Source organism: Halichoeres trimaculatus, unplaced genomic scaffold (genome assembly GCF_033239565.1).
Source record: "Halichoeres trimaculatus isolate MK-OKI-2021-1 unplaced genomic scaffold, fHalTri1.1 fHalTri1_scaffold_5, whole genome shotgun sequence".
Lineage (NCBI taxonomy): Eukaryota > Metazoa > Chordata > Actinopteri > Labriformes > Labridae > Halichoeres > Halichoeres trimaculatus.
This window is the reverse complement of record NW_027437183.1, coordinates 29,549,403-29,561,028: the sequence shown is the minus strand read 5'-3', so window position 1 is coordinate 29,561,028 and position 11,626 is coordinate 29,549,403. Positions and strand designations below refer to the sequence as shown.

Genomic DNA, 11,626 nt, shown 5'->3' with positions numbered 1-11,626 from the left:
TGTGAGTGCAAAAAAAACAAACAAACTGACTATTTTTCTTCATGTATTCTTTATACACTGTACATAAAAACACAAGAGAGTGGATAAAATGAAGTTATCCAAAACCTACAAGATTCACACCCTGTACAATGAAAATATTTACCGTCTTCCTGCTTTATTTATATATATATATTTATATATTTATATATACAGCCTCTGAAAGCTAACTGTTGTGGTAACAGTTGTGGTGGGGAGCAGAGCTTGAAACAGATTGCCTAATCGTTGTGAAAGAGATTTGTCATTTGTGTGAAAACAAGCCAAAGCCTTTAAAAAAATATGGCCATATCCCATTTCCACTCAGTGAAGTCTGCATAAACAGTCTTACTCTTTCCATGAAGTTAATTCAGGGGTGAGCAGCGGTCCTTCAAGGCCTTGCAGCACAATGTAAGGCAAAGAAGGGAAATGTAAGGCTTCTGGTAGTGTGTGGGTCAGAGACAGATCGAAGTGACTGTCTGCTAACAGATAACCACACCGCTTCATCTTTACATTCTGTGGATTTTGTATCCATGTGATAAATTTCTCTGAGGAGGGGGACTAGGGTTCAGCAGATAACAGTTTTAGATAAGTGCATGATTTCCAGCATTGTATGTGCCTTTTTTAATATTTACTGTCAATGTACAATCAGCAGCTTCTGAAAGAGTTTTCTAGATGGCTTCAAGCCCAATCTCTAAAATGGACAAGTGCAGAGGGACAGCAGTAGGTTGATAACTACACCCATCTCTACTGGAATAGTCACTAGTAAAAAAGGGATGAAGAAAATATTAGAAACAGCTCTTAATATTACACAGAACAACTGAACAGTACAGCAAACTAGTTCTCAATATGACTATAAAGCTGAACTTCTCTAACAGCTGGACATAAAACTGCCATTGAGGTAAGATATGTGAAACATCTGTGTTATTTTGGACAGGAAGATGTCAGAAATAAACAAGTGACTTTATCTGGGTCACGTTTGGGTGTTAGTTTCTCCATCGAGGGGTGCCGGTTTGGCTCAGTAGTTGAATTGTATGCTCTGAGTACAGTCTACAGTCTTGAAAGCGTTGTTTTGTTTCTTAAATCATTTTTAGTTGAGAAATCTCCCGTGTTTAATGACTAGAGTTGCTTTAGGTGACCCTGCATGATTCCTCAGAGGTGAGATGTGTTCAGAGTATGTGCCGATTGAACTGATTGTCAATGCTGTGAAATTCCCTTCACAGTTTGTTTTAACATGTGGCGTGGTTAATTAATATTGCACGTTTCCCCTTACATTAGGCCACCATTGGTCCATTGCACTCAGCTCTGTACATGCCTATTTGAGGGACAAATAATTTAAATGAATTCATAAAGACTCATTACCCTTTTGGGAACGAAATGGCAAACAGCTTTAAGTGAAATCTTAGCTCTGTGTTCCTACTGTTGACAACATATCGTACAGAATTTACAATTTGCAGAATTTTCTTCCTCTAAAGACACAGCAGAACAGAAAATAGATCTTAACCTAAGGAGGATTATCTATGAACACATTCAATGCCTCATTTACAGCTTAGGGATAACCAGAGAGAAGCCTTATCCCAAATTTCCAAAATAGATAATAACAAACATAATATATATGTCACAAGATAGAAGTTCTGTTGATACAACTCTAGTGGTTTTAAGAGGAAATAATAAAAATACAATACTGTGCAAGGCAAAGACCTCTTTGAGTTTTGGCTGCTGCAACTTAAGTTTGAAAGAAAAAAAAAACACCTGAAAGTAATCTTAAAACACATTTTGTTCACAAAATCCATACATTTTAAAATATCTATTATCTTAAATAACAACAGTTATCATCATCAATCAAAGTGTATCCTGAATGAGGTGGTGTTTACCCCCAGAGTAAAGAAGACACTTGAAACTGGTCTTCAGTGGACCAGATACCAGATCTGCACTGTAGAATAACAACTATGTACAAGCCTTGTTAAGGCATTCAGATACATACTTACAATGAATTCCATTTTTACACAGGAGACCCCGACCCTTCCTCTCCTTTCATGTACAGCATGTCGCTCTGTACTGTTTACTTTGGCACATAAACCAGGAGGAGTTTTCCCTACAGCTGAGTCGTTCTGATTCAGGAAGCTAAAGCAGCACACTCACGGTGATTACCTATAAAGCTCAGGAACAGTTTTTGCTGCCACCATAGTTAAAGGGTAATTTAGCGGCTTGCTTCGTGTGACATTTGAAGGATTCTTTGGTCTGAGGAACAACGAGAAAACAAGCAAAACTGGACTGAATGCTCCAGAGAATGATCGTGAAGCCATTTCTGCCTGTAAATGGTGAGAAAGTGGTCAAATCATTTCAGGTTGGCTCACAGATCACGACACATTATCTTAAACATCGATAAATAACATGTTTCCCAAAGATCAGTTTTGTGCAAAGTACAGCACACTCAGACCAGTTTGACTTGCTCCTCCTCAGCTGGGCGTACGAACATGAAAATATCTGATCATCACATAAAGAACAATGATTTAAAACCATTTTGCACCCAGTTCATCTCTACAGTAGTTTTTGTGCTTTCAGTAGCCACAGCATTCAGATACAGAGCCGTATACTTAGACCTGACACATACTGTCTGTCGTTGCATGGGGGTGCTTGTGTGTATAACTTTTTCCAATCTAAAGGCAAAAACAACCTCCTATTCAAGTCTGATGATTATTTTCTTAACATGAGAAACAGTCTGGGTTACTACGGTTACTTGCTATGTCTATTTGTGCTCAGGTTCCTGTTTCAGGAAGATGCTCCTTGAAATGCCTTTTGATCTTATGTGTGTGTGTGTGTGTTTAATAAAAGCTGTAACCTCTATTCATAAATACCTGTGTGGAGTGTGAGCGGCGTTAGTTTATAGAGTGGTTTTGTAGCACCTACTGCTTTCATTGTGGTTTCTTCCCATCAGGCACGAGCCAACCTTTAATCACTTTTTATTTTCTCAAGTCTTCTCCTCAGCACTTTGAAATCAATCTGCCTAAAGTGCTCTCTTAGTCTCTCCCTTATCTCACTTGGGGCTGAGGACACCCGGTTCAAGCTTCGTGCTGCTGCTGCGGCCCCAGCAGCTGGCAGTGATGCTCATGCTGCGCTGCGTCGCTCCCTGGCTGTGGCTGTGAATGCTCTCCAGCCGCTCCAGCCGATCACCATCTGACTGGCTCTGTGTGCGCTCTGGTCTGTTGTGGATGCTGCCTGTCGGGGAGCTGGGGGCCGGCTGGGAGGAGATGGTGCGCAGCAGGTGGTTCCTCTTCCTCAGAAAGTCGCTGTTTGCGCCTAGGCCGAAGCTGCCTTTGCGTAGCACCATGCGAGCACTGGTGGACTTGGCTGGTCGAGAGCGGTGGTTGTACTCCAGCTGGGACAGATGAGCTGCGTATCCCTCTGTGATGAACTTTGGAGAGGACCAGAGCAGATTCTGGTTCAGATCATTTAAATTATGTTTCATTAATCACTGCCCATGCTGTGCATTAAATACTTAACAGTACCTGGCACTGGTGCTGCATCTTCTTGGAAGGTCTTCCAACAATGTATATTTGTGAGGCAGGGAGGCCAATGGAGGTGTAGACTGAGATGTCTTTGGTTGATCCATAGCCAGCGAAAATCTTCATGTGAGCCTGATGAGGATAATGAAAAATACAAGACAGCTTAACAGCTGTTTTTAAAACTGCACAACCACCTGGTTAAACTCCCATCCCCTCCTTTCATTCCAACCTCAGTGAGGGACTTGAGGAAGTTGGCCTTGTGTCGAAGAGGATCGTGGACCAAGCCATCACAAAAGGAGACGATTCCATGGGGGAAGTTGTGCTGAGACAACCAGGCCACAACACGCTGCTTCTGCATGTCAGGTCGTCCAGTCACATAGATGATTAGATAACCTAAATCCTGCCAGTGTCTGCAGAGAGGAAAAACAAAACAGAAGAAGGACTAAGACGACTTTCACAGCTACAAACAAACAAAATATGGAAGAGAAGAGCAGCTCAGTACCTGACGACATCTACAGCTCCTGCTCTCACTTTGGGATCACTGCCCATGATTGACACGCTGGCAGCAAACGACCCGTCGATGCTGAACACTACGAACTCTGTGCCACGTGGAATAACCGTCAGGTAGCTGTCAGCAAACGTGTGGTCGCCTCTGGGGGATGTGAAACACAAGTGTGAAAGAAGAGTGAGAAACTGTAGAAACACATGGACACTGTGACATTCCCCTTCAGGACACTAAAAAACACAAAAAGTGAGCTAATACCAGAAATCAAACAGGCTCCAGTCACATGAATTCTTTTTTTTTCTAAACAACAAACCTACAAATCTCACCTGACAACCATTTTGACAGGGTAAACCCCGATGCCGAGACGTTTGTCGTCTGGTATGATAAAAGACACACGGCCGCTGCTGTTGGTCACCTCTGTGTTGAAGTAGACCCACTCTCCTGATGGAGGCTGTGTCATTATGTGGAGATCAACCTGCAGAAAAGCATCACAGTTTAGTAAGCAGTATTAAGACCAGCACGAGTGAAATCTGTATAAAATTTGAGAGCACCTTCTCTCCGGCCAGAGTGACCATGTCCAGAGGGCCATACATGAACCGACCCGTCACCACCTGCTGGGAGTCTTCCGTGAACACGGCATCACTTACTCGATGGTTGGCTGTCACATTCTATCAATGGAGGGCAAGAAAAACGCATGATGACATCATCATTTCTCTCACCAACATCATTTTGTGAGATACAGTGGGGAAAATAAGTATTGAACACGTCAACTTTTTTCTCATTACATTTGTTTCCAAAGATGCAATTCAAATGAAATTTCTTCCAGACATTGGTATTTACTCAAATAATCCACACATGAAAATAAATTACAACGTTTAAGTCCATAAATAATGATCATGTGGAATTCAGTACGATAACACAGGAAAATAGTATTGAACACACCATGGAAAGGCTGTATACTTTGGCGAGGAAATGCACCATACCACCTGAAATCTGTCAGTAATTATTAATTGAACTTCCAATTAGTGCAAACCAACATCAGCTGGACTAGAGCAAATTGATGGTCCGATAAAGAAGGTCGTTTTTTCACCAAGCAGTTAAATACAACACACCTCATGATGGGTAAAGGCAAAGAGCTCTCTGAAGACATTCACAACCTGATTGTTGCTCAGCATCAGAATGGAACTGGTTACAGACTTATATCAAAGCACCTGAATATTCCAGTCAGCATCGTTGGGGCCATTATTCACAAGTGGAAGAAGCACCACCTTACCATCAACAGGCCACGCACAGGAGCTCCTTGCAAGATTTCTGACCAGGGAGTCAGAAAGATAGTCAGAAGAGTACTCAACAACCCAAGGACCACCCTGAAAGTGCTCCAGAAAGACTTGGAGGCAGCAGGTACAATTGTTACAGAGAAAACAATAGACAATGCACTCCAACGCCATGGCCTCTATGGACGCTCAGCCTGCAAGACTCCATTCCTCAAAAGGCATGTTGATGCTCGTTTAAAGTTTGGTAAACATGTTTGGAGGAGAAATGGCACTGCACATCACCCAAAAAACACTAAACCAACAGTGAAGTTTGGAGGTGGAAGCATCATGGCATGGGGTTATTTCTCATCTCATGGTGTTGGCAAACTTCATATAATTGACGGAGCAATGAATGGAGCCATGTATGGGGAAATTCTTGATATGAATCTGCTGCCATCCACCAGGATGATGAAGATGAGACGTGGCTGGACCTTCCAGCAGGACAACGATTCAAAGCACACGGCAAAGTTGACTCTCAAATGGTTTCAAAAAAAGAAAATCAATCTGTCAGAATGGCCTAGTCAATCACCTGACTTAAATCCAGTTAGACATAAAGAACTAAAGAAAAGGGTTCACCAGAGGGCACCAAAGAATATTCCAGATTTAAAGACAATCTGTGCAGAGGAATGGGCCAAAATCACACCTGAGCAGTGTGAGCGATTAGTTAAAACATACAAGAAGCGTCTGGAAGCTGTCATTGCAAACAAAGGCTTCTCCACTAAGTGTTAGATGAGTCTCAGTTAGTGTGTTCAATACTTTTTTCCTGTGTTATCGTACTTAATTCCACATAATCATTGTTTATGGACCTGAACGTTGAGATTTCTTTTCATGTATGAATTATTTGAGTTAATACCAATGTCTGGTAGAAATTTTGTTTGAATTGCATTTTTGAAATTAATGTGATGAGAAAAAAGTTGACGCCTTCAATTCTTATTTTCCCCACTGTCAATGTCCCAGATGAGGAGGGAAATGAGGACAGTTGAATTCTTTAGTCCTCTGGCACTTGATTCATTTTCATGCTCACCCTGATCTTCACGTGTGTTCTCTTTCGGAGCCACTTCTCACGAGGTTTGGAGGGGGTGAACTCAGATACTTCTTTCCCATCAAGCTCGAGGATGCTTGAGTTTTCATGCCTCATGACCTGACAGAGACATTTCAGACAATAAAGACTCCAGAGATGGTCACATATCCGACCATAAATACAGGTAGGAATTCTAATGTTAACTTACCTGTCTCAACAGAAAAGACACAACATCTGTGGACTCCCAGTACGATGCATGAAAGAGATGTGGTAAAGCCACTGTGGGGAATGCTGTCAGAGCATCGGGGCAGTAAAGGGCAAAGTCCAGCCGCTTTGTTCCCCACCAGCGGGCTGCAACTACGATGGGTGATGGCGCAGATAGATAAGGTGAAAATGTTAGAATCAGTGTGATTTTTGTGGCGTGACAAAAAGGTGCAACACCTGTCATGCTAAAGCAAAAAGATGACATTAGCCGTAAACCGAAAGTATCACAGATCCCAGCAGTTCTTCAGCTGAAAGGAGGAAACCAGGAGTTATAACCATTAATGAAAATTGAAGAAGCTGAAATACAAGAGCAGAATAGAGAAAGGAGCGTGAATTGATGCATATTTTGATCAGTAATAAAGGATGGTTATTTGTGTTAGTTTGAGATCATGGATTTAGAGTTGCACATTATTACTTCCCAGTGTAGATTAGTTTCTTGAATCCTTGAGGAGTGAACATAAGAGGAATAAAATGAAGGGATGGAGAAAGAGCCGTGCAAATTTGAGGATTTGAGAAAAAGAAATGAAACCGATCAGTTTTTCAGATGTCCCCTTAGATGAAATACCTTGGTCCACTTCAGCCTGGGAGTCCAGTGAGACAAGATCAGATATAGCACAGTCCAGCCCAGCTGACAGGCAGTTCTCGTACTGGGCAATGGGACTTAAAGCTTCACTGGTCTCACTTTCCAGCTCGGCCTCTAAGTCCGCATCTGGAGGTCCTGTAGCCTGGACAGCAGCGCCTGCTTTCTTACGGGACTTTGGAGGACTTTTCAGGGAGAATTTGTTTTGTGATGAGAGGGCGAGTTGGGATAAAAGGCTGAACTTTTTGGACTGGTTAATTTGGTATGATTTGGCTACGGGGGACAAAACAAAGAGAAAAAAGACATAAAACAAGCATTTTACATTTTACACAGTTTGAAGTTTGATGTTTGGAGTGTCCAGTGTCAGTAGGAAAGCCTCAAACAGAACTGTCAAAGCATGAAAGAAATAGTTGTTAGTACAGTTTGAGACATCAGCATATCCCTGGTGGAGCTTGAGAAGAAATCTGCATTAATCAGCTCTGCATTTCCAGGGTCGTTCTGTAGGTGCTAAGACGGCAGAATAAGAATGTGAGGAACAATCAAATGCTCTGGTAACAAAAGTGATATAAGGAGGGGAGGCATTGGAGGACAGTTTGACATAAAACACAACAGAGGACAGTTCATCTGAGCAGACACTGCAGTAGGGAGTGTGGATAATGCAGGAATGGCTGAAGGAGGCAGGTGTTACATGCATCGCAACATCAGATAAATGCAGCACTCGTTCATTGCATTTACATTTAGACAGTGGATAAGAGTCAGACAGACAGTGAAGAGTGGCGCTAAACTTGCTCTTCTTCAGGGGAATTTTTAACAAGAGTATGGAAAAAACCCTGCATGACAGTCTGGTTAAACAGCAGGTGCTCAGTCTGGGTTAGCAGAGGTAAGAAAAGAAGGAAGGGGTATTTATGTCTTTCTATCCTGGCAGTTTGCTGGAGTGAAGGATGTGTGTGGAGTCAGAGTAACGGGATTCAGATAAAGAAAAGGAAGAGAAAAGAAAGATTTAGGAAAGACAGAAAAGAAGAGAAGACTGAAAGAAAGAGGGGGAATAAATAGATAAATGTTTGTGTGAGTGGAGGAAAGAGAGAGAAAGAGGCTTGTTGGTATCAAGGACACTTACTGTTGGCTATGTTGCTGGCAGTGTAACTGTCTGCCATTCCTGAGACCTGGCTGGCAATGCTGACCTCACTGGCCCTCCGCTGGCCCCGGGAGAGGGGGCCCATTACGGGGGATGAGGGGTACGAACTGTCCATGAAGACACCACCATGAGACTGAACAACATCCGCTATTGAGCCGAAACAAGGAGATCCCATTAGACAGAGACACAGGTAAGGGGCGCTCACAGTGATGGGTGGGTGGGTGGGGAATGTGGGTGGGTAATGTGGGTAAGGGTGGCAGGAGAGAGATTTGACGGCAGACACCGTGGTTTCAGAGGATTTGTGAAACCAAAAGTGAAGCGGCACGGCAGCCAGGGTCAGATTTCTGTTCCAAGTGGCATCACGAGTGTATGAGTACATAAAACATTTAGTGGATGTGGTATCACAAATGATCACATCTGTTAGTCATACTCACGTGTTAGCATTCTTATGAGGTGATAAAGCTCATCATGTCTGATCTCTAATTCTTTTTAAACATGGTCAAAAGTGCTGTAGATTTTACATAATTAGACGAACACTGACTTTTATCACAAAGAAAACGTGCAACAGTACGTACATGATGTAAATATTAACTTCTACAAACCCCACACACCTCGAAAACACAACACCATGAGTAACACAATCATCACAGTAAACAAAACCTCTGGAATTAAAATGAGCATCTGTTAAATCAGTAACCTGATATTAGAGAGATGACATGGACGCACTAGAATCTGGCTTTAAAACCACAGCACAAACACAAATGCTTAAGTCCTTTATGTGACATGTATGTGATGGAAACATCAAAATGTTATGCTACATGATAGGCACATCAGATTTTCCAAAGTATTTCCAAAGCGAGTTGCTGAATCAATGCTAATCCAGAGTACTTGGACAAAAGAAAAAGATGGTACGTAAAAAACAAAATGAGATGCATTTTAATTTATCAATGGCTCTCAAAACACCAGCAATGGGAATACTTGGAAACACACAAGACAGGAAGGTGTAAAACTGAGCACCCATGGAGTGACAGAAACAAAGGCAGGACAAACAGACAAAGGAATCACAGGACGAGTGAAAGTGAATGGAGAGGCTACACACACTCCATATTGGCGGGTGTGGCTTTGAGGCAGCCCTCCTGCCAGTTTAGCACAGGCACAGGGATGCAGGTCTCACTGATGGTCTCCTGACAGCGAAAGGACAGGGGAGTCCCACTGTCAAGCAGCAGCTGAGCGTTGCTCTGGACTGTCTCCACTACAGAGGGGGGTTATGGGGGGTCAGAAGGAGGCAGAGGTCAGGGTGGGGGTTTTGGAGATAGAGAGTCAAGTATGCAGGAATGGGAACAAGAGGCCGAGAGAAGGAAGATAGAAAGAAAGACAAGGAAGACACAAAAACATATGAAGCAAGAACAACAGAAGGTGAGACAAGAAAGCAGAGTCGAGCCCTGAGTGGAGCCCAGGATGTGTCCTAATGTTTGGATCTAAGGGAGTGGATGCCCTGGAAACTGATAGCCATTAAATCATCTACAGTTTCTCAACTGAAGTTTTTTTAATCTCTCTTTAAAACTTAACTGATGCTAAAAACTTCTCTAAAGGTGAATCTAAGGATATTCACTGCCAGCTCATTTAATGATGGCTATCACATTAAAGGTCCCATATTCTGCTCCTTTTCTGCAGTTTAATATGGATCATTGATGTCTTCATGAAATGGTAGTAACATGTTTTGGACTGTCGTATGTAAATGAGCCACTGCTGATACCGCTCCACTCTTCCACGTCACTGAGGCCCCGTTTACACGGAGACTCCCGCAACGATTCTTCCTTTGCGTTTTCAAAAGCCGCCCGCGTTTACATGAGGACGGCGTGAAAACGATCCGCGTTCATACGACTCCAGGAGGACAAGTCCTCTTCTGTTCTTTCTTTTTCTGCCGTTTTGTTGTGTGAGACGGTCACCTAAAACTGCGAGTGCGCATGCGGTGACGTCAGCGTTTCACCCTGAGACGCTCCGCTCTGTGTTTACACGAAGCTGGATGGAGGAACGGATTCAGATCTTTCCACTCTGGGGAGCGTTTTCAAAAGTTTGCGTTTTCACTGAAAACGCAACGTGGTCTCGTCTAAACGGAAGGCCAAAACGCAACGAAATGTTTGCGGAATCGACCGTTTTCGGCGTCGTGTAAACGGGGCCTGAGAGTGGTGCCATGAGCTCTGAGTGCACAATGTTTAGAAAACAGCAAAGCTCATTTACCGTAACATTACAGGGGCATCTGCTCTGGTGGACCAATCAGGTCAGACTTGCTCCTGATTGGTCAAAAAAGGGGATCGCTGATGTCAGCAAATCCACAAAATCCAAACAGCTCGTTTTAAGTCAGGATTTTACATTCACAAGCATTACGAAGTACAGGTTTTGTCATTAAATATCACATTTAGTGGGCTGAGAGGAAAGCCAAAGACCCACAAATTTCACTAAAAATCTTAATTAAGTGATTTTTGCACAATATGGGACCTTTAAAGACAAACCAAAATCCTGCCTTGGAGTTTTTAAGTAATGTCCTTATTCTTTTTCAGCTTATTCAACATACTCTGAAAGATATTACTTCATTATACTTTATCTTACTTGACTTCAAATCTCTGCGCTCATTAGTTCACTCACTAATTTCCGCTCTCACCTGTAAATCATTGGCAGAGCAGGGCAGGTAGAGACTCTAAGGGTAACTCCACAATGATTTCCAGTCCAAACAAAAACAACCAGCAGGACTACGACCACATTCAGATGAATTAACTGCTTCACAAAAGACGTGGAAGCACAAACAGCAGAAAAATGTTTCATTTTTCTTTGGGGCTCCAAACAAACAGTTTTAAAGCATGTGCTCTCCAAACATGCACCAGTGTGAATTATCTGTCTTAAGTTTCATCTGATGTGATTTTGTGTCAAAAGGAAAAATTAAACAGCCTTTTATCACAAAGAATTTTGCATTTGTGTCTGTGCACGTGAATTCAAATTTGAGCTACATACGCTGTTTCAAAGTGTTACTGATGATAGGATACTAACTGAATTGACAGAAATAACTTTTTACTGCATCATCGATGAAGAGGGCTCACCCAGTAGGGCAGAGTTTCCATCTCCCAGGGGAAATCGTTGGTAACGGGGTACATTGAATGGAGGCAGGAGGTGAAATTTCCTTTCCAGCAGGGGCTCCAGGCGGGAGGCTGAGGGATCAGCGGGGTGGAACAGGTTATAAACCTGCTGACAGGCAGGACGCAGCTGGGCCACTAGGGGGAGAAATACAACCAAAG

General features: G+C 42.7%; 1 protein-coding gene across 8 annotated transcripts in view; it reads right to left on the bottom strand.

Annotated features, from left to right (window-relative positions):
* Nucleotides 1-30: 30 nt before the first annotated feature.
* Nucleotides 31-11,626, bottom strand: part of LOC141790838 (membrane-associated phosphatidylinositol transfer protein 2-like) — a 53,565-nt gene continuing 41,969 nt past the window's right edge. For 4 of the 8 annotated variants that reach the window (XM_074670941.1, XM_074670944.1, XM_074670943.1 and 1 more), the window contains 12 exons: nucleotides 11,432-11,602; nucleotides 9,436-9,588; nucleotides 8,319-8,483; nucleotides 7,187-7,474; nucleotides 6,566-6,714; nucleotides 6,361-6,477; nucleotides 4,575-4,691; nucleotides 4,350-4,498; nucleotides 4,021-4,170; nucleotides 3,748-3,928; nucleotides 3,522-3,650; nucleotides 31-3,427 (listed from right to left, as the gene is read on the bottom strand). In XM_074670941.1, coding sequence (XP_074527042.1) covers nucleotides 3,050-3,427; nucleotides 3,522-3,650; nucleotides 3,748-3,928; nucleotides 4,021-4,170; nucleotides 4,350-4,498; nucleotides 4,575-4,691; nucleotides 6,361-6,477; nucleotides 6,566-6,714; nucleotides 7,187-7,474; nucleotides 8,319-8,483; nucleotides 9,436-9,588; nucleotides 11,432-11,602 — 2,147 coding nt within the window. In that variant the 3' untranslated portion in view covers nucleotides 31-3,049. The remainder of the gene's footprint in view (nucleotides 3,428-3,521; nucleotides 3,651-3,747; nucleotides 3,929-4,020; nucleotides 4,171-4,349; nucleotides 4,499-4,574; nucleotides 4,692-6,360; nucleotides 6,478-6,565; nucleotides 6,715-7,186; nucleotides 7,475-8,318; nucleotides 8,484-9,435; nucleotides 9,589-11,431; nucleotides 11,603-11,626) is intronic. The other 4 variants (XM_074670945.1, XM_074670947.1, XM_074670948.1 and 1 more) reach the window with 4 other exon arrangements.